Here is a 21,520-nt window from a genome sequence, read left to right as displayed (position 1 = left end):
TGTTTAAAAAACAATAATAAAAACTAACCTCTCTACTACATCAGGAATGCGTCGTTTCCCAGTTTAATATTTCCTACGCGTGATGAGTCATACAAATTCTCATCAGGTAGGCACGGTACATAATTATAATATAATAGATATATTCTAATGGACCTTATGTCGTTGGCATAAAAATGTTGTAGCGGTAAAATAACGTTGAACGCACTGTAGGTGTGACTTCGCGTAAACTTCCGCTGTTATGGTTATGGTGGAACTGGACTCGTCAACCGGATACCCAGATGTTGGCGCCACGTGCTCGGCCTGACAATTCGCTAGGCGTCATTTCGTGGATTGATTCACCGTTCCTAGCCGTTTCATGGAATATTTATTAGTCATTTACTTGACTAGTTGTTTGAAGTTTTGACTAGATGTTTCCCACAGGCCGCAACTTCGTTGCACCGAAAATCGTTGGTCGCGAGTAATTTTTTACGGGACAAAACTATCCTATGTCCTTTCTCAGGACTCATAGTTCAACAGTGTAGCACCTCCATCGTGGGTATCGCAGACACAATATATTTTCAATTGTTATGCGGCAGCCGGCTGCCGCTTGGGGATTGATGGGTGTAAAAGACGGACAGAGACAGTCATACATTCACATTTATAATATAGTAGAACTCCAATGTATTAGCGGGTAGCATTCGTAAACGTGCTGTTCATGAAATCGACCGCAAGAATCAATGCGAATAAAAATTCCCAAACAGTATTCTACGAAGGACGCGTTTTTTGCTTCGACAAAACTAATCAATCATTGTGGCGGTTTAACAGCCGGTAAAATCACTTTAGATAGCCGTTTGGGCGTCGTTTTAACGTTAACGGCTGCACTGAGTAATTAGGCTCACTTCCACAATAGATGAGTAATCTAAGTACTAATCTCGATATGAAATCATAGCTAGTGGCTAGACAAAGGCGAGACTCAGGAAGGAATTCGATTCAATTAAGACGTGGAAACGCTTTAAATTATACCAGTCACGGAATATACGAAACATAATATTTGAGTGCAGGATTTATGTAATAGACAAATTATTGTGTTGTATCTTTATCGTTTGTTCGTTTTACTTCCAAGTTTCAAGATTTTTGTTAAGTGCTAAGCCCCCATGCACGGGGCAGTTTGTGCATGTGCACCGTGCACAAGTTAAGGAGGCCTTTAGAAATGGCATGGTTTCGTTAATAACGTAATTGAGTTTTGACATACTTGTCTACACAATTAATAACAGATAGACAGCACCATTAGGTGCTATTCTATTAAGAAGTAATATTCGTAGCCGTTGCTATTTACATTTTGTTGGTTTTATAAAAAAATAGATACTGAATCAAACATACCCTTTCCTACATTCTTTTATTGTTTGATACCGAGTGTGCCTGTCTGTCTGTTCTAGCTTTGAAATTGCTGAAACGATATTCTTTAGTATGGAGAGTCCGGGAGTCAGGACTCGGGACTGGAGAGTCCGGGAATCGGGACTCGGGACTACACTAATGACAGATAGTTGTTAAGCCCGTCACAGACTTAGCTATAATATATATTAATATACCGTACTATAATATATATTATAGTAGCTACCAGAAATATATATTATAATTTATAGCTGAGTGTTCGGTCACGCGTAAATTAGTATAGAAAATATATAGTAATATGCCTAGCTATAAAAATATTAACATATATTATAGCTAAGTCTGTGATGGGCTTTATCCTGGAAAATATACGGTTGCCGCGCGATAAACGAATCAACCGAAAGTATCAAGCAACAAACAGTACCTAACAATATTTTTTTGTTCGACGACCTCTGTGGCTCAGTTGGTGGGCTGTTGGTAGCTCAAGCCGGGGGTCGCGACATCGAATCCCGCCGACGGAACAAAAAGTTTTCAAAGTTTCTGGGTCATGGATGTGTATTAAATTAAATATGTGTACCTGTCATAATATAATAAAAATCTTAAATATAATATGTATAGTAAGTATAAAACTATTAAATTATATTTCCGTTGTCTGGTACCTGTAACACAAGTCCTTCAGGTACTTACCACGGGGCCAGACTGACGTGGTGGGAAGCGTCCATAAATAAAAAAAATATAATAATACATAATTGGTTAAATCGACATGAACTTGGCCGGCAGTCCCTCTTTAGTCGTTAGTCATTACTTATTCACTGAAACACAACGTATTAACTTGGATAATGCACGTATTAAAGAGGGTGGCCTAGTTGCAACAGCCTGAAGGTACACCGATAGCTAAATCACTAACACGATCGATAAATCACAACTTGCCTGCAATTAGGCACATGTGCGGTTTTAATTACAACTAGAAGTATTACGAATGCAGGGCTTACCTAATAACGCGAGTTCCAAGCTATTATAAGGAACTAAATGGTGACGAAATTCGCGCAAGAACGGTATGGTATATATAATTGCAGGACAAGAACTATCCGACGTCCTAACCTAACCTTTTCCGGGACTCAAAACACCTCCTTACCAAATTTTATGCGAGTCGGTTTAAATAGCGGTTTGGGCGTGAAGAGGTAACCATGTAAGAATCAAAGGTACGGATGTTGCAGACAATGATATCAGTCAATTCCTGCTTGTCACATTTTCAAATTGAATGCGTGAATTATTTCGCAGTTAAGCGTATGCTTGTGCATACGCTTACTTAACTGCGCAATACGAATTCGGTAAAATTTTCAGAAGGAAAACAAACTATTTCCTTTATTACAGGTAGTAGTCACGGAAATAAGATAACCACAACAATGCGCTAGAACAAAAGACTCCGTATAATATAAAGTGTAGCTGTTGTACGTGACGCGACCTACAAATTACAATGCGTCGGCGCCGACCGGTTCCAGTGGCCGTCATTATTTACATCATAATCTTGACCCTGCCGCCTGCGCCGGACCAGTTCTCTCTCTTGACCCCAGATGTCGAGAGTTATCGGAACGGAAGTCTCCGAGAATGTAGGCTCGATTCCGAAAATATCTTCTATCTGGAATTATTCTTCTGAATTTGAAAATCATTTCAAATTCAGAAGAATATTGTAATTGCAAAGCTGTTTATCGCCTGCACAATCGACGTCGATCTTAAAAAATCAGAAGAATATGTCCGTATGCACGCAGGATTTTTATTTTATATATCTGTCCTGAATCCTGATGGTGTCCTGATAAGAGCCCCCGCAGACTGCAGACTTCTAGTGGGCCGATAGTTTAGTCGAAAGCTTTTAATCAGTACGAAAATGTATGAAGGTGCGCACACTAAACGAATTGTATCGGCTGATAATAATGTACTCAAACCTCGATTTGGTCAAACTGTCGGCCGACTAAAAGTATGTAGTCTGCGGGGGCTCTAGCATACCTAAGGTACTGGATATAAACAAATAACTAGACGAAGAGCAAATGTCATTCAGACATTGCTAATGTCACTTTTGTTCCGCGTAATTATTGTGGGTAGTTCGCAAAATCACTACAGCTTATATACGTACAACATGAGAAAGTCGTTCTTCTGTAAAAAGTAGGTGTAAGTACATTTAATATTTTCTTCTCTTATATCTTCTTATATATAAAAATGGATTTTCAAATGTGTTAGTCGCGCCAAAACTCGAAAACGGATTGGGCTAATTTTAGGCTTAAAATATTCGTAGAAGTCCAGGGAAGGTTTTAAAGTGACACGAAGTTCACCGGGACAGCTAGTCTTCTTCTTATATATAAAAATGGATTGTCAAATGTGTTAGTCGCGCTAAAACTCGAAAACGGCTGAACGGATTGGGCTGATTTTAGTCTTAAAATATTCGTAGAAGTCCAGGGAAGGTTTTAAAGTGACACGAAGTTCACCGGGACAGCTATAACATAATAGTTCTCAGTGTGTTATGACTTATGAGTTATGACTTATGTGTAGTAATTAATATTTTATTCATATAATAAATGCATAACGTTTGTGTACTGTTACGTCGCAATAAAATTAGCAGCTTAACTATGCTTTTTATTAAACTAAACGGAACTATTGCTGTATGAATTGTTGTAAAATTAAATCATCTTTTTATAGTGCAGTGAAATATTTTAATAGTATGGAGATTCGTTATATATTACTTATTTATAAGTAATTCAATTTAAGTGATATAAAATTACAATTACAAAAGTGTAGTTCAAACATCTGTAATTTCAATGACAATGCAATACAATGGTAATGACTAATGAGCTACCTATTCGAAAAAGTTTTGCAAACCGATTCTTTTTGTTGGAATCTGTCTTACAACCGAATACCGAACAAATCGTGTAAAAAGTCGTATATGGATTTAATATTTAATTCAAGATAATAACTCGATGTTTGTAGAATTGTTATTTCAAGCGTATAACAAAGGTGGGAACTGAGACGCGATGACTTGACTGCATAGTTTATAAGTTTAGGCACAGTATGTTACAATGAATAACATACTTAAGTCTGGAGTCTGACTTTACAAAAACAAACATCTGGAAAATACAGGTGCAGAAATTCGAAGGAATATCGCGAACAGCACATTTTATGACCGTGACAAAAACTATCCAGGGACACATAGGATAGTTGTTTGCCGGGACGCGTTTCGAACCTTTCATCTAAAATCATTGTTGGTACACCTTTATTTTCGCGTTTAAATCAATACTTAATAGTTATTTAAGTAATTGATATTGTAACATAGTTACTAGATAATATTATGACATTCATAGTGCTGTTATATTGTTCCAGTGCTGCGGACAGTGCGGACTCACCGATACTGGAGGAGGCGGGCGAGAGCGGCTCTGAACAGAAGCCCAAGCCTCTACTTAAATATGGAGAACTTGTTATACTTGGGTGAGTAGACCTGGCTTCTAATTATTACTAGACTCGACACATCTGGACTAGAGACTAGGAACCGAGCAGGCGGCAGGCGGCAGCATGCTGCATGCCAAGTGAATAATCTATTCAAAGTTTTGGATTGGCGACTTCAGTTCGCAGAACCCTCCTTGCGCTCGTTCCCTATATTATATATCATCAAATTCGAAAAGGATTGTGTTGTGTATTTTTAAAAAAGCTTATCCATTTTTAGGGTTCCGTAAAAACGAGACCCTTTTACTGAAACTTCGATGTCTGTCCGTCCGTCTGTCCGTCTGTCTGCCTGTCTGTCTGTCTGTCTGCCTGTCTGTCTGTCTGTCTGCCAGGTGTCTGTCAGGCTGTATCTCAAGAACCGCTGTAGCTAAACTTCTGAAATTTGCACAAATTGTGTATTTACGGCCGTTTCCAATATTTGATCTATCTCTAGTTTTGCCTTACTAGAGATAGGAATAGCTCACATTAGACATTAGAGACATATATTTTATGTCAATTGTCAGCTATTCCTATTTCTAGTAGGGCAAAACTAGAGATAGATCAAATATTGGGAACGGCCGTTAGGCTGCCGCTACAGCAACAAATACTAATTTAACAAAATAAAATATAATGGTACGGAACCCTTCGTGCGCGAGTCCGACTCGCACTTGGCCGGTTTTTATATCTTGTGAAGTTAACCTTTATAAATACTGTATATCAGTATCTATATTTGGATTCTACTATAAAACCCACATATCACATGACGTGATGGAATCTCTATAGGTCGTGTACCGCTGGTGAAATGTCAGCGGTCGGGTACAAGGTTGGCACGCATGCGCATTACCGAGTATTAACATTCATCACCGGTACATCGCTCGGTGAGTCTGTCGGTGCATCTGTGCAGCATCCAGATAAAAAGAAATTATGTGCTTTAGGAGTCCTAGCGCGCTAAACGTGGCATTTTAATACGGAAACTACGTCACACAATATGTTTCCGGTAAAATTTTAGTTTTCTAAGTTTGTAAAACACTTTTTTGTTTAATTAACTATCAAACTGTCTCTGAGAATTATAGCTGGATAATACAGCTTCTGTCTTCCACGGTCCACCCATTATCTATCTAAAATCGAAATCTCTGTACAGTGTATATTTTACAGTAAGGTTACAGATGTATCATGTACCTAACTGAAAAAAAAGTTTACATAAAATTTACCGTCATGTTCATCCCTGGTGATGTTATCTTTGATTTGTATCAATGACTTATGAGTCTTATGACTGGGCCGGGCAGTGGCAGCCCTACTTACGGTTCATCGAACGGATACTCGTCCTTTTCGGCTTTTGTCTTTCCGTCACGATAAGATGTATTGTTTTTAACTTCCATAACTGTAAATACTAAATATTTCTTTAGAAGTTAAGACTATCACTTTATGCGGACTCTCCACAGTCCACGATGGATCATGACGGACAAATAGAGATCAGCAAAATTGTGTAGAGTTGTTATAGTAGATAATCCTCTTTAGTTGCCCATGATCGAAGGAAGGCAGTCATGTGACTGCTGACAGGTGCTGCCGTAATCATGATGGCATAAAAGCCGTGCAGAAGGGTCTTAAATCTTAATATAACACGTATTTCCCTTCTTTTTCTTCGTTCTTTGCTCGAGCAATTAACACGTCGCGCATTAAATATAATTTACGATTATAAAATATTACAAAGTAATAAACCTTTGTGTTACCGTACATGACCCTGTGCGCATGTTCCTCATACATAAACACGCGTTCAAGGATGATGGAGCTTCGTGCGATAAAACGTCAATCATACTGTTGGTTATCATAATATCGTAGACCTTGATTGCTGAGTGCTGGCCGCCCGTAGCTAAAGCTGAAGTATAAAAGAGTAGGAATACATAATATTATATTGATTCTGTTATGTTGTTCAGTGTTCTGGATGTTATGTACCTCTATGATAAACTGTATACAAAGACATTTAAATTAAACAGATTCTACGACCAATGTTTTGACCCACATTTAGTAATCTCCAATAACAAAATGACCCATGTAATGCCTTTAATGTTTTGATAAGTAAATCGACTACGACACTATAATTTTAAATTGTAGCTGAGTTCATTATATCATCACGTTTGGTAATTGTGGATAAGAGAACAACCAACGCAAGAAACGCACAAATATGAATATTTTCTGGATGGATTCTATTACGTCTTGTTTAATCTCACACAGACTATAATTATCTTGAAATGCGTGCCTTTTACGGCTGGCTTTATTGACTACACTTTACCACATATAAATAAATCATAAAGTAGAGTAACTCTCCCATGTAATTGATGTAACATGTTACATGTCCCAGAAATTAAAATAACTCAAAATATAGATATGTTTTATACGTGTGCAACGTGACCATTGCTTTGGTTGGTACCTAGGTACCTCAAGTTGTCAGAAAAAACGCAAATAGTGCGTGTGTTTCCATATTATGATCGATAATGATTTACTGTATGTTATTTATTTTGTGGCTCTGCGTGAAGGTCACATCTCGCACGAATCAATTCTGCGAGTCGACGTGAATGGGATCAGCCAAGTTCAATGGTTATCCGCGTTTGCAACAGCGGTCACCTGGACCGCAGATCAATATTAATTAGACTTTCCGCGCGGCTTCGCCCGCGTAAATTAGGGATTTTCTCGCAAATCGTAGCATATGTTTTTCCTTTCACGTGATCTACTATACGAAGGGTTCCGTGCCGTTATAGAGGAAAAATAGGCCAAAAATTGTGTTTTTGTATGGAAGCCCCCTTAAATTTTTATTTTATTTAAATATTATCATTAATTATTAAAGAAGACATATTATAACTTAAGACTTTTTAAAAAATTCAAGTGCCTAGCAGGTTCCATTATTGATTACGAGCAAAAAAGGCCAAAAAAATAACGTTTGTTGTATGGGAGCAGGCAGACAGACAGACAGACAGACAGACGGACGGACAGACATCGAAGTCTCAGTAGTAGGGTCCCGTTTTTACCCTTTTGGGTACGGAACCCTAAAAATTGCTTCACTAGTTCGTGGATAAGCACTTTCAAATAATTTTCCCCTTTTTTTCACATTTTCCTCTGTTTCTCTCCTTGTGGACGCATTGTAATGTTATATTATAGCCTTCGTCGATAAATGGGCTATCTAACACTGAAAGAATTTTTCAAATCGGACCTGCAGTTCCTGAGATTAGCGCGTTCAAACAAATAAACTCTTCAGCGTTATAATATCAGTATAGATGTATTGAGTAATTCGTTTAAATACAATATCTGGTTTAGCGCGATGAGCTACATACGAACCAGGAGAGTGGAAACCCTTGGGGAGGCTTTTGCCCACCGGTGGGACAGCATAGGCTCATAAAAATTTCTAGGGAAATGGCAGTACTGTAAGTACTAAGTACTAACTACTGTACCATGGCCTCGTCAAGATGAGCCTAACGTAGCGAGCTGCGAGCACTGACTACTAAGTAACTTTGCTTGAAGCACTTTGTAGAACTTTCAAAACCTTGCGAAGTTAGGCCTTGTAAAGTCAGAAAGTTGGATGTAAATGAGTTGACATGTATGACATTGCAATATGACAACAGCTTATTGACTGTGCCAGCCATATTATGATCTCGAGGGCACAAAACTGCGTTGCGGCGTTGTATCGCAAAAACATTTGAAAAGCATTGTGGTTTTTTGCGATGCTACACCGCAACGCAGTGTTGTAGCGTGGCTATACAAGATGTTAGTGTAAACACCGTTACTTATTGACTGTGCCAGCCATATTATGATCTCGAGGGCACAAAACTGCGTTGCGGCGTCGTATCGCAAAAACATTTGAAAAGCATTGTGGTTTTTTGCGATGCCACACCGCAACGCAGTGTTGTAGCGTGACTATACAAGATGTTAGTGTAAACACAGTTATCCTTGAAACCATCAAATGAGCCCGTCAAAATGAACAACTTTTTCGATGAGAATAGTGCTGGGAACTCAAAAAAAGCCGTCTTCATACCCATACGGATGCCCGGATCGGCAATTTGTATGGATAAGAAGGCGGATTTTTTCATTTAACGGGCTCATTTGATGGTTTCAAGGATAACAGTGTTTACACTAACACACTGTATAACTATATTATTACAACTAAATGAATAGAACGTCCCCATATTGGGTAGGTACCAACTTTGAAAAACTCGTCTCATTCGAGAAGATACATCAATAACTTACAACTGATCACTGAATAATAAGTAGCTGTATTTTACTGCACCAAATACAAGAAGCCAGTACCATAAAATTTTATGAGTAAATCAGCCGTAAAGATGTGCACCATCCGTTTGGCGCGGAAGTGCAGTGCGTTCAAAGTTATTTTACCGCTGGCATGACCTTTTTATGCAAATAACATAAGGATCATTCTCGCAAAACTCCGCGTCGGAACGGATGATATCGGCAGCTCCTGAAATAGATCACAAGATGTTCACATGTTCACCATGTTATCGACGTTTTTGCCATCGTCCATCTGTTGCTCGTGTTTTGAGCGTAAAATACATGTAACCTAGTATTAGAATGAGTTATGAGGTAATTTGTTCGTGGTCATTTAATTACTTAATTATTATGATATAAATTTTAAGGAAATACTAGATGTCGCTCATAACTTCATTTTTTTTTTTTTTTAATGAAATAAGGGGGCAAACGAGCAAACGGGTCACCTGATGGAAAGCAACTTCCGTCGCCCATGGACACTCGCAGCATCAGAAGAGCCGCAAGTGCGTTGCCGGCCTTTTAAGAGGGAATAGGGTAATAGGGGAGGGCAGGGATGGGAAGGGAAGGGAAGGGAATAGGGGAGGGTAGGGATGGGAATAGGGTAGGGGATTGGGACTCCGGTAAACTCACTCACTCGGCGAAACACAGCGCAAGCGCTGTTTCACGCCGGTTTTCTGTGAGAACGTGGTATTCCTCCGGTCGAGCCGGCCCATTCGTGTCGAAGCATGGCTCTCCCACGTATGGCTTCATATGTCCCTACTCCCTACCCGGGAGTCGGGAGTCGAGACTCAGGCGGCAGGCCTCTAGGTTGGTTCCACCAACCAACCGACCCCCAAAAGACGTATAAATTAGTAACAGACAGACAAACACAACATCTTTGAATATTAGTTCGGTTAAGGATTATGAAGTAGGTTCTGCAGTAGCCAACGTAGATTTGTCGTCAGTCTCGTCAGTTTGTTTAGTTGCTTCCACTCGTCAGACAGACGTGTCCATAAGAAACCCTACCACATATTGTGTTTTTAGGTTGATCTTGTTAGTTGTTAGCACTATGACGACACTACACTTATGCTATTAATAAAATGTGGGTGCAACCTACCTTACTGCAACGCCAAGGAATATGACAATTTTTAAAACCAACAGGCTAGTCACAAAATTTGATACATACACGTGACATGTCATATTATAATATTCAGTTTTGTGACTCGTCTCGTGGTTTGAAACAAAAGTCCTACACCAGGGAGCTAAAACCAAGGAACGAAAAAATTAATTTTATTTCCGTGTATGAATCTAACTTTGAGTTTGGGTATTTTGTGGTAACACTTAGAACCCGTTTGAGGTAAATATTAATGGTAACAACTAATATCATTTAACTATTTTTGTGTTACAATTACCTGCTTGGAGTACTAGGATATTTTAGTTTAGGCAAATGGTTTATTAGGAAACATTACAAGTCATACTAGGTAACATAATATTATCCTATATCGTTCAGGTGCCAGTGTAAATTATTGTAAAAGTTTACGGTATCCTCCTCACAATTTTCTAAAGTGGTATAATATTTTATTTCAACCCGACAACTTTTCACGTGGCAACACTGCATGTATAATGTTTCCATATAAAAATGCTCGCTGAACAGTATGTGATCGGTCGTCGTTCGCCGTGTTACACAATACAGCACAAAGGCTGCACTTGCTCGGCTTCCCAGCCCATCCGTCGACATTGTCTCGCTTCTTATCACCGCCTCCGAGACTATAATGCTACTTTGGTCTATGCTACGTAACGGTTGTCTATGCGTGCCTATGCTCTCATTGTTAGATCGTTTGTCGTATCGAAAACATACCAGAGCCCATAGCCAACAAGAACTTTATCGCCGATCAAAATCTATGCAATAGGGATGATGACAAGGTCAAAGATTAGCGAATTTTGTTAATAAAATAAAGAAATCACGGTGAAAAATAAGTGTTCCCAAATATACAGCTCGATAGCATTTTTATTTTTTTTGTTATGCGCATTCAAAGTTAGATAATCAAGTCGATTTTTTTTTCAATTAAATTTCTTAATATTTGTATATCAATCGATAACTTATGCAATTAAAAGCAACTTTTGTTATGAAACCACTTTCATAAACGCAATATTTAATATACCTATCGAACAAAGTTCTCTCCCGATGCGTACAAACTACGAAAGAGTGACGTCAGTCTTTCGTAGCACTTTGTGTGGAGCGTTTCGGGCAGGTCTATTTTATGAATTGAATTGTCATATCTTGGTGAATTTTTAAGCTATCAGAGTCATTCTTTCAGCGATGTTTCTATTTTTAAGGGTCTTTCAATTACCGATAAGAAAAAAAATAGTCATCAAGCCTATTGACTTGACATGAGTCGCATGTCGACTTCATATTCTACATAAGATATAAAACGCTTATGTCATAAAGAAATCGTCTTGGCTAAGCCCCCAGACCTTAGCCAGTTTCGATAGTAAAGTCAGATGTTAAAAATGTATGTAATTTGACATTATAACGCATTGCAATTAGCAAGCTTCATGGAATTAGCAATGCGTTATGTCAAATCCCATACATTTTCGCCGTGTAACTACGCTATCGAAACTGGCGAATGGATATGGACTACGGGCTAGAGGTTGATAAGCTACACAAATATTTTTGTACTAAAATTTGTCTAGTCTAGACATGGTAGTATGTGTCCGCCGCGATGAACTAATAGGCCGGGCTGGAGGAGTAATTAGTTTAACAACTGTTGGAGTGCTCGCGCTCGCTACATTAGCTATGATTTTAGCTTTAATTGAATTACGTAGTGCTCTACCAACGGCGCTATTTACAGACACAATATGGCTTATTAGGATTTTTAATTTTGTAGCTTTTGAACTCTGTCATTGTTCTTATTGGCTTAATATGTTTGTTTGCAAGCGTTATAATATTATGGTAATATTATCTTCCATGGGCGTAGCCAGCCTTGGGCTCAGGGTGGGGCAGCAGCACCAAAAAGGGGGGGTATTCCCCCCCCCCCCCCCCATTTTTTTTGTAACTTGAGCTGTCGGTGCTCTGTGCATATGCCAAAATAATTGTGAATCTGTTTCAGGTACAGAAAATAAAGCGATGCGCGCGTAAATCGTGCGCGCTTCATCGCACTCTATTTTATGTCGACTAATTTTTTGTGTAATTTTTTTACGGATATTATGATTGTAGTTAGTTGAAAAATATTTTTTTGTTTAGTTAGGCACCTTATAGGTCAGAGCTAGGGTGGGGCAAGCGCCCCAGCTTGCCCCAGTGTGGCTACGCCCATGGTATCTTCTAAGTTATGTATGATTCAGTGATCTATTTCTCTAACAATATTAACTAAAAGCCCTTCAACAATGACGAGCGGGCTTGATCAAAACCGCCCCACTTCACGAGGCGATGTAGGTTTCTATGCATACTAATAGACAATGTTTATTAACGCGATATTCCGAGTCTCTACTACATAGTTTGTGTTATTCGACAGCAGAAGGGACGACATAATTTCGACAGGGAATGTACTTAATTAGATAGACATAAAAAGTAGCCAGTAGCCGATTCTCAGACCTACATGCATATAAAAATTTGGTAAAACTCAGTAAAGACGGTTCGGAGGAGTACGGTAACTAACATTGTGACACGAGAATTTTATATAATTATTATCCACAATGGATGCAAAGGCCTTCTTTTTTTTTTGTTTTCCAATTGAGAGAAACGAGCTATGTAGGTACACGGTTTTTTTCTCTTTTCTACATTTTAATTATTTATTGATTGAAATTATCCGTTTTGTTTCAGATACAATGGGTTCCTACCGAACGGCGAGCGCGGTCGGCGCCGGAGTAAATTTGTTCTGTACCGGCGGCCGCAGGCGAACGGCGTGCGGCGGTCGAAGCACTACGTGGTGAAGACGCCGCTCAACACGAAGGCGATCCTCGACGCCAGCCAGCACTCCATCTCGTACACGCTCAGCCGCAGCCAGGCTGTCATCGTCGAGTACACGGAGGACCCCGACACAGATATGTTTCAAGTGAGTACCGTTATGGGCTTTACTTACCTCCTTACCTCTTACATAATATTGTCTACTTTTACAAGAGTCTATTATACTATCCCACTGCTGGGCAAAGGCCTCGCCCAAGGTCATCCATCCGTCTCGCTCGCCACCGCAGGCCAGCCTGGCTTGTAAGATGTAGGCATCCACTTCATCTCGCCATCTTTCATCTAACTACAATATAATAGAGGGGTTTCCTAAAAGAAAATCCAGTAGCTATTTGCCACTGGCTCAAAATATCCGTATATGCTCAGCCCAAAACCAATATAAATTATAATAGGTATACGGTAGCCGGTACGTTTCCCTTTAAATAAGAACTAACCCTCGCTACTGGCTCAAAATATCCGAAAATGCTCAGGAGTTAGGACATTATGAACTAGCTAATACTACAACTGTTATTATTAATTTAGCTATATACCACTTATTAAAAACATGGAAGATATTCCACGTATTTAATAAGACAAAAGTACCTTTTATAGTTCATCATGATACAAATAATGGGAATTGGGACTATGAAAAAATATGTGTAATGTTAAAACGTTATAAACTTCATATCAGCGAAGGCCTATTGCCTAACACACGGATGGAGCAAGGAACGTGACGAAATAACGTCAGCAGTTCCTGAATGTGTCTGTCCCTCGTATTTAGAACACTTATCACTTAACAGACACCCCGCCTTCGCTCAACAATGAGATAGAACAATGTAGGCACTAGGCAGTATCTCCAACAAACACGTTGTGACATTCAGTGTGGCTGAGTAATCACGTTTACTCTTCTCGTCCTAGCTATTAGAAAATAAGTTTAATTTATTGTTGGAGAGCAAATTATTGCTTTCATAGCGGAAAATGTTTTGACAGAAAGGTTCAGCGATGTTTCATATTTTTAAGATATATAAATACGCGTTATGGGTGGGAGGCATCCTAAAAAATCGTAAGCCTAAGTTGTTAATTATAATCCTTTTCCAAAATGGCTATAGTAAATCAGCGGTCGTACCAAGAAGCTTTTCGAGAGGTTAAATCTTTGCTCATTTAAAATTCTCTGTAGATAAAGGAGTAAAAAAGTAAAGTCCACTGTTTTGTTTTGGCAAACAAAGACCAAAATATAAATTACGGAGAAGGCGGAATTGGGAACTGTGAATTTAAGAAATTTATTCACCCTGGGGATCCAGTGCTTCGCGATGCATTACCACAAGGAAACGCGAACAATTCAACTTAAAGTATTTCAAAGTTACCAAGTTTGATAGTTACTGGTAAAGTGAAAACTTTTTTAGCTGCGTTTTATTGTAATTTTTTGGGATGGGTAAAAAATGTTAAACTCAAGTCAGCACTCAGCACACATCCCGGAGTGCAACCCGTTGTTTTTTTTTTTCTGTTTGAAGGCAGGATAGTGGAAACGTTTAGACCTGACTATGGCCCATATGGAGATCCATATGGGCCATAGTCAGGTCTAAACGTTCAGAAAGGTTCAAGTTCCTTCTCAAGTAAACATTAGTTGGTGGGTGATACAGTATTTTCAAAGCATCAACCGCATTGTTTAGGAATTAGGATTATAGCAGCACTGGGCTATGGACAGGACTATAACAAGATGGAGTCAGAATAGATATTCTGACTCCATCTTGTTATAGTCCCACTTTCCTGCCTTCAAACAGAAAAAAAAAAACAACGGGTTGCACTCCGGGATGTGTGCTGAGTGCTGACTTGTAGATATTCTGACTCCATCTTGTTATAGTCCTGTCCATAACCTATAATCCTAAACAATGCGGTTGATGCTTTGAAAATACTTGTAACACCATCCAACTAATGTTTACTTGAGAAGGAACTTAAACCTTTCTGAATCTCACGAAAGCTTTCTGTTTATAGAAATTATCACCCAAATCTGTTACGTTGATTGTTTATAACAACAGCTGCTATCTAATCGCACATGGGTTAGTGCCCCCCGGAGACAATGCGTTGGTCCCCCCCCTCACTTAGCGCCAACGACCCGCGACGCCACCAATTAACCGATAACGCCGAGGACGCTACCGGAAGGAATTTTTGCGTAATTGTAGAATATGACTCAGATGCGTGAACAGCGTGATGCTTTGTTTTGGTTTTGATGATGAATTGTGAATGGGTAAAATGAAAGCAGCATATTTTTTAACTTGTACAGCTAGCTGCGGGGCTGAAATGCTCGCTTTGAAGATTCATGATATGAATCATAATATGATTAATTTTTCTAAAATCGCAAAATGCAACTCTGCTTGCATTTCTGTATTTTTGTACTGTTTTGACATTTGTCACTTTGACAGTTTTGACAATTCATTTGCTGAATTGATTGAGAGGAAGTGCTTGCGTTGCATTTTAGCCCCGCTGATCTGTGCACACTTCGTTGGTGTTACAAATGAAACATTTTTCCATATGATGATAATAAAATATCTAATTTAAAATGAGAATAATGAAACATTTAAAAAAAATTACATTACTCGTAGTTTTTGCGTGATACAGGAACAAACCTACAATGCAAACTGGAAAAGTTAGATTTCACATGAAACTAAAATACCCTCTGTCGATGACATAAGCCCAGACAGTGTTAATCGCTCCATGCGGTTTCGGTGTAGCGCTCACCGCACCGCATTTCTCTCAATCGCGGGCAATTCCTATGGGGCCGGGTACTGCGGTCGACGCTCCACATCCTGTTCACTCGACGCCAGCCGCCATTGTTGTCGCCCGCAAGTAAATCAACACTTTTAAACGTGCCCACTACAATCTACACCCCCTTTCATACTTCCCTCATTCCACGCTTGAAATCGTTTGTTTTATTTACCTTTGGAATTGAAAATAACCGGCTCTACATTTCGTTAATTAATAGTTTTTGAAATCTGTAAAAATAGTGCAAGGTAATATAAAATTGTCAAATAATAAAGGTACTGTATAGGAGGAAGATTCCAGACAAGCTAGTATACCTATTTGTTTCCATTTCCCTCTACGATTGGGCTCTTAAACCACTCACTCGCTCTCTACTTTTCCATACAATTTAAATGCTGTATATCAAATAGATGTCCTGTCTGATATTAGCATTTTAGCTGAAATGTCCTGGATACTCCACAGCAGTTATCTCTTTAGCTATTAAGGTTATCGGAATATAATCGGCAATAGAGACAATGCTATCTACGAGCAATATTCTTCAATATCTCTGAATGCGTGCGATTATCTTGCCCCTCTTTCTGTCGACGTAGTCTGATTGTCTGGTTGATGGTGTTCTTTTTGTTAACCTTTGTAAACAACGTTCTTTGCAAACAAAGGATTAGGAATTATGAAATCGAAGTCACAGTTAGAGATACCCATTCCTACTCTACTTCTTCTACTTGTCATATGTGATGTATCCACGTTGCCCTATGATGGGCAAATCAAAAGATTACGGGCATTATATTTGTCTATTATTGCCTATGGTCGATGTCCATAATTGTGCATGCTATTAGCAATAGTGGATATCATAATTATTAATAATGACGAAAGGACTTTTAAGGGAAGTTTGTCTCTACTCTTTTTTGTTCAAAGAAAAGACCTGAATATTTTTTTCGTTATACTTATGGTACAAATTATAGAGCTAAAGTCAATTCCTAGCACTTATACAATGACAATCGGTCAAATAATATGTATTATCATGAAATCTAATGACTGGCATTAGCATAAAAAATTTATGCGTAGTTCGTTTACTTAGCTAGTGCCTAGTACGTCATGTTGTTGTTTATAATTATTATTTATTTATTGAAAAGCACAATACACAGTACAATCAAATAATACAAGGCGGTTGTTTACATTGGTATCTAAGCTGGATTGTAACGTAAAACTATGTGCATACAACTAATCTAAATTTATTAACAAATTTAAGTTCCTATAATACTATACTAATAATTATAGCATGATATTGTGTTATGTAGTAATGTTATATTATACATCATACTTCAAAGTTGTTCAGAATAAACAGGTTATGGAGGATGTCTTTTAGAATTGTCGAAAATGATTTAGAGCTTTTATTAAAAATGTCCAATTCAATATAATCTTTAGCTAAATCATTGTATTGCCTGGCCATGCGCGTCAACGGGTTACAGTTGGAGATGTTATTTTTATACATTTGCAGAGCAAAAACGTTTGTGTGTTTAGCCCTGCGAGCGCTAAATTTAATATTAAAGTTGATGTTTGAGAGGAGATTCGGAGATTCTATAATATAATGAATAATTTTGTAAAAGTATATTAAATCGAAATAAATGCGTCGGCTTTCAAGGGTCTCCATTTCATATTCTAAAAGCCTGTTGTGGTATTTTGAACTTGTTCGGCCCGGGTTATGTCGGTATCTAACGAGTTTGAGAAATTTTCTTTGAACTCGCTCAATGTTATCTATGTGTGTTTGGTAATTTGGTGACCATACAGGGCTCCCGTACTCTAAGATTGTTCTCACTAGGGCTGAATATAAATATAGAGCACTTCTAGGCTCTCTAAATTCTTTTGTTGTTCTATAATTTTGAATTATAGAACAACAAAAGAATATAATACTGAAGTCGGTGCCAGTTCCAAAAGTTTCAAATATTCTATTCTTCGAGAACTAAAGATTCAACTATCTGCATAGTTAGCATAAGCACGTAGACAAACGAAAGAAACTAAATTTTGACAGTTTTACCGGAAAAACATTGGAGTAAAAGTTTCTTTCGTATCTCGATATCTTTCGCTTTTGAAAATCTATAAGTCAAGCATGACGATCCGCTTTTGACATTTAGTTTCTTGATTCTGTTTTTATTTTTATTATGGCACTTGGCTATAAAACCATAGCCAGTGTCGAGTAAATGGCGGCAAATTCAAAAAACCGATGTATAGCAACCCTGTCTATAGCCGGAATTATAGTTTTGATCTACAAACTACGAATAATAAAGTTCCTTAGTTTTTATTATTCGTATTTCGTAGATCAAAACTATAATTCTGGCTATAGACAAGGTTGCTACACGTCGATTTTTTTAATTTGCCGCCATTTACTCGACACTGGCCATGGTTTTATAGCCGAGGTACCATAATTAAAAAAAAAGAACCAAGAAACTAAATGTCAAAAAAAAATAATTGCCGTTGCTATGGAAAGAGTTTCTTGTCTTTGTCCACTGAAACTCAAGTCGATGGGTGGTGCCATGCTCGGGAATAAGATATGTAGACATGGGAAAGAAACTGCCATTACTTTCTTCCGAAGAATCGACTGGGAAACCCCGTGCTAGCTACGCTGGTACCGACTTCAAAATGATGAAGATTGAGTACAGAAATAGTTGAGGTTTAGCCGAATTCGGAAAAAGGCAATATTGGATAGGAAAAATTATTTAATACTTTTTAGTTCATATTATAAGTATGTTATTATTGTTTTTACCTTAGTCGGTTTTAATGACCAATCAGAACGCTTTTGGTTTGACATTGACATTTGACAGGTTTGACAGACATAATAATATTATAGAGACTGCATCTACCATATTGACGCTGGTAGGTATTAAAGTTCGATTAAAATACCAGAATTGAGGTACTGTATAAAACGACTAATTGCGTATCGAGAGTTGAGACTTATCAGTTATCAGTTATCAGGAAGAACTCTGAGAATAGCAGCGCAATTACAGCGCAATTAACATACGAATCGCATCAACGAATGCAAATGCGCGTGCCTTAGTGAATGATTATGTAAACGTCTTGTTTCAATGATAACTTTACGTGTATGGTCTATGCCTCTATGCGATTGACCCAGTGACCTCAAATAAAATAAAACAAACAGTACGAATATATACATACAGCAGTGTACTCTTGGAATAAAATTTGTGCTATTTAGCAAGTTTTGTCGCGTTTGCAAGTTTTTTTTTTAATGAAATAAGGGGCAAACGAGCAAACGGGTCACCTGATGGAAAGCAACTTTCGTCGCCCATGGACACTCGCAGCATCAGAAGAGATGCGTTGCCGATCTTTTAAGAGGGAATAGGGTAATAGGGGAGGATAGGGATGGGAAGGGAAGGGAATAGGGGAGGGTAGGGAAGAGATAAGGGTAGGGGATTGGGCCTCCGGTAAACTCACTCACTCGGCGAAACACAGCGCAAGCGCTGTTTGACGCCGGTTTTCTGTGAGAACGTGGTATTTCTCCGGTCGAGCCGGCCCATTCCTGCCGAAGCATGGCTCTCCCACGTATAAGTTGCAACGTTCGCTCTAGGTTGTCTAAAATCACGTGGGTTGATTCAGTCCGCAACGCGACGCGTATATGCATTTCTAGATTTATATGGATTTGACAGATTAGAAAGACGTCTCACGAGACACGCAATTGAAATCTGTCAAATCCATACAAATTTATTCCGCGCCGCGCCTCGCCTCGCCTCGTCACTTTGCGGTCTGAATTGACCCTTAATTGTTTTGTCCGCGTTCCGATAAGAGGTCTATATCTAATATCTATTACGAAGAAGATCTACTGATATTATTTATACTGTGCTAACAGTCTCGAGTTTATATTCGCAATAACTGACCAGTATAGATATTAAATCCCATCAAAAACATCCTGTAAAAAAACCAAGTCTCGCAACTCAGTTTTTATACCGTAAAAATTTATGAGATCCATGCAATACCAAGTCGGTTAATTTATTCAGTCCCTACCTAGTAGACCTGTCTCAAGTAAGTACGTAAGTTATTATCATATCAATATTAAAAATCTTTTACATTTTAAATAAATAGATCGACTTGGACATCGCATGATTAGATTGTTTAGTATAATTATACTATACAGTATCACACATCACTACAGGACTGCATCAATCGCATGGAGCGTAATAGACTAAACAATCTAATAATATAATAATTATATATATAAATTGTAAGATACATTGTGTTTTCATGCGATGTCCAAGTCGATTTATTTATTTAGACACTAAACACAAATTATATTCTAAGTTTGAAGTTTCTATGTCTGCTAGAAGTGCCTTAGACTTTTGGTGATCGGTCAGTCAGTCAGTCAGTCAGTCAGTGACAAAATTAAGAAACTTTAACAAGTCACAGCTCTTAAACTACTCGTTCAAATTTAATAAAAATTTAAATATACCGTGTTTATACAATGCTTGCTTAGCAACTGAAAATTCAGGCTTGTTGGTTTATCCGCAACGAAGTTATAGGGGGTCAAAAAGAGCCTGAATTGGTTCGAGAAAAGTATGGTACGGCCGTGCCACTTTTTTGGTCGACTTGGCGGGTCACTGCCGTGCCCCAAGATAGATATCAGATTCATTAAATGTACCCTTTTTGAAGACGTTAATGGGTTTTGGGTGCCTATCTTACAAGTGAATGTCGTCATAATAATATCGCTTCGCATTTCAAATAGAATAGGGGGTGATAATGTGACGTCATCGCAACTTAGGGTTGTCGCTACTATTTAATTTATATTCCTACATCTATCTATTTATCTCTTTGAATCTGTAATAATATTGTCATATTTTGTAATGAAATATTTGTGTCTAAACACTAGACAGTGGCATAATTTTATCGTTTCAAACAAGAAAAACATAATTTGATTAATTATAATCCCAATAGAAATTAAGACGAAAAGAAGTAGATTTTGGCACCCAACATATATAAGTTATAACTATACAATTGAAGCCTCTCTAGAATATAAAGAATATTATAGACAATAATTGAAAAAAAAAACTTTTTCATAAACATGAAGAATGAGAGTCTAACCACCAGGGTTAACTCATCCCAGATACACGCGTGACGCGAGTAGGCACGATAGATTTTTAATAATTATGTCTGCGATTGGCCTGGCAACTGGCAGGAGTCAGCCCTGCCGTGGAGGGCGTCGCGAGACGGCGTGGTCGGGCCAAGGACGTCGCTATGTCGTCCATCCGACAATCAATACTCTGATTTGCACGCTCAGCGACGATACTTCGGAAAACTTGTGTTTTCGGTGATACTATAGTGTTGTTTTATTCCAACTTTGATAGAGGGTACTTAGCTGATAAGATGAATTAGACAGCAAAGTTAGGAGTCAAACAGTTAGGGATTTGATTTATCATTTGGTGTTGCAAGCGTCATGTCACTAATGCCCATTTTCTGAAGTTTTTTGACAGGAGTTTACCTTTTCAATATCATTTTTAATTGGCTAACCGTTAGTGTCTAAACACACTATGCCGAAGTTCAGCGGCGGAAATTCAAACGCATACAATATAACGCGACGGAATTTTGGCATGGTGTATCATCGCCCATCGGTAATTTAAAATACATTGCAGGCGGAATCAAGCCGAACTTCAGCCTCGGAAATTCGGCATAGTGTGTTTAGTTAGACACTTAATGCCTCGGTTATTTGGCGCTAGTCAATCAAAATACCTCACAATCCGG

The 21,520-nt window shown here is 38.4% G+C and overlaps 1 protein-coding gene across 1 annotated transcript in view; it reads left to right on the top strand.

Annotated features, from left to right (window-relative positions):
• Window positions 1-21,520, top strand: part of LOC121726593 (protein pellino) — a 60,397-nt gene that overhangs the window by 8,789 nt on the left and 30,088 nt on the right. Inside the window, exons 2-3 of the mRNA XM_042114017.1 lie at window positions 4,738-4,842; window positions 12,905-13,136. Coding sequence (XP_041969951.1) covers window positions 4,738-4,842; window positions 12,905-13,136 — 337 coding nt within the window. The remainder of the gene's footprint in view (window positions 1-4,737; window positions 4,843-12,904; window positions 13,137-21,520) is intronic.

The sequence above is a fragment of the Aricia agestis genome, chromosome 4, assembly GCF_905147365.1.
Source record: "Aricia agestis chromosome 4, ilAriAges1.1, whole genome shotgun sequence".
NCBI classification, from domain to species: domain Eukaryota; kingdom Metazoa; phylum Arthropoda; class Insecta; order Lepidoptera; family Lycaenidae; genus Aricia; species Aricia agestis.
This window is presented reverse-complemented; position numbering and strand designations above follow the sequence as displayed.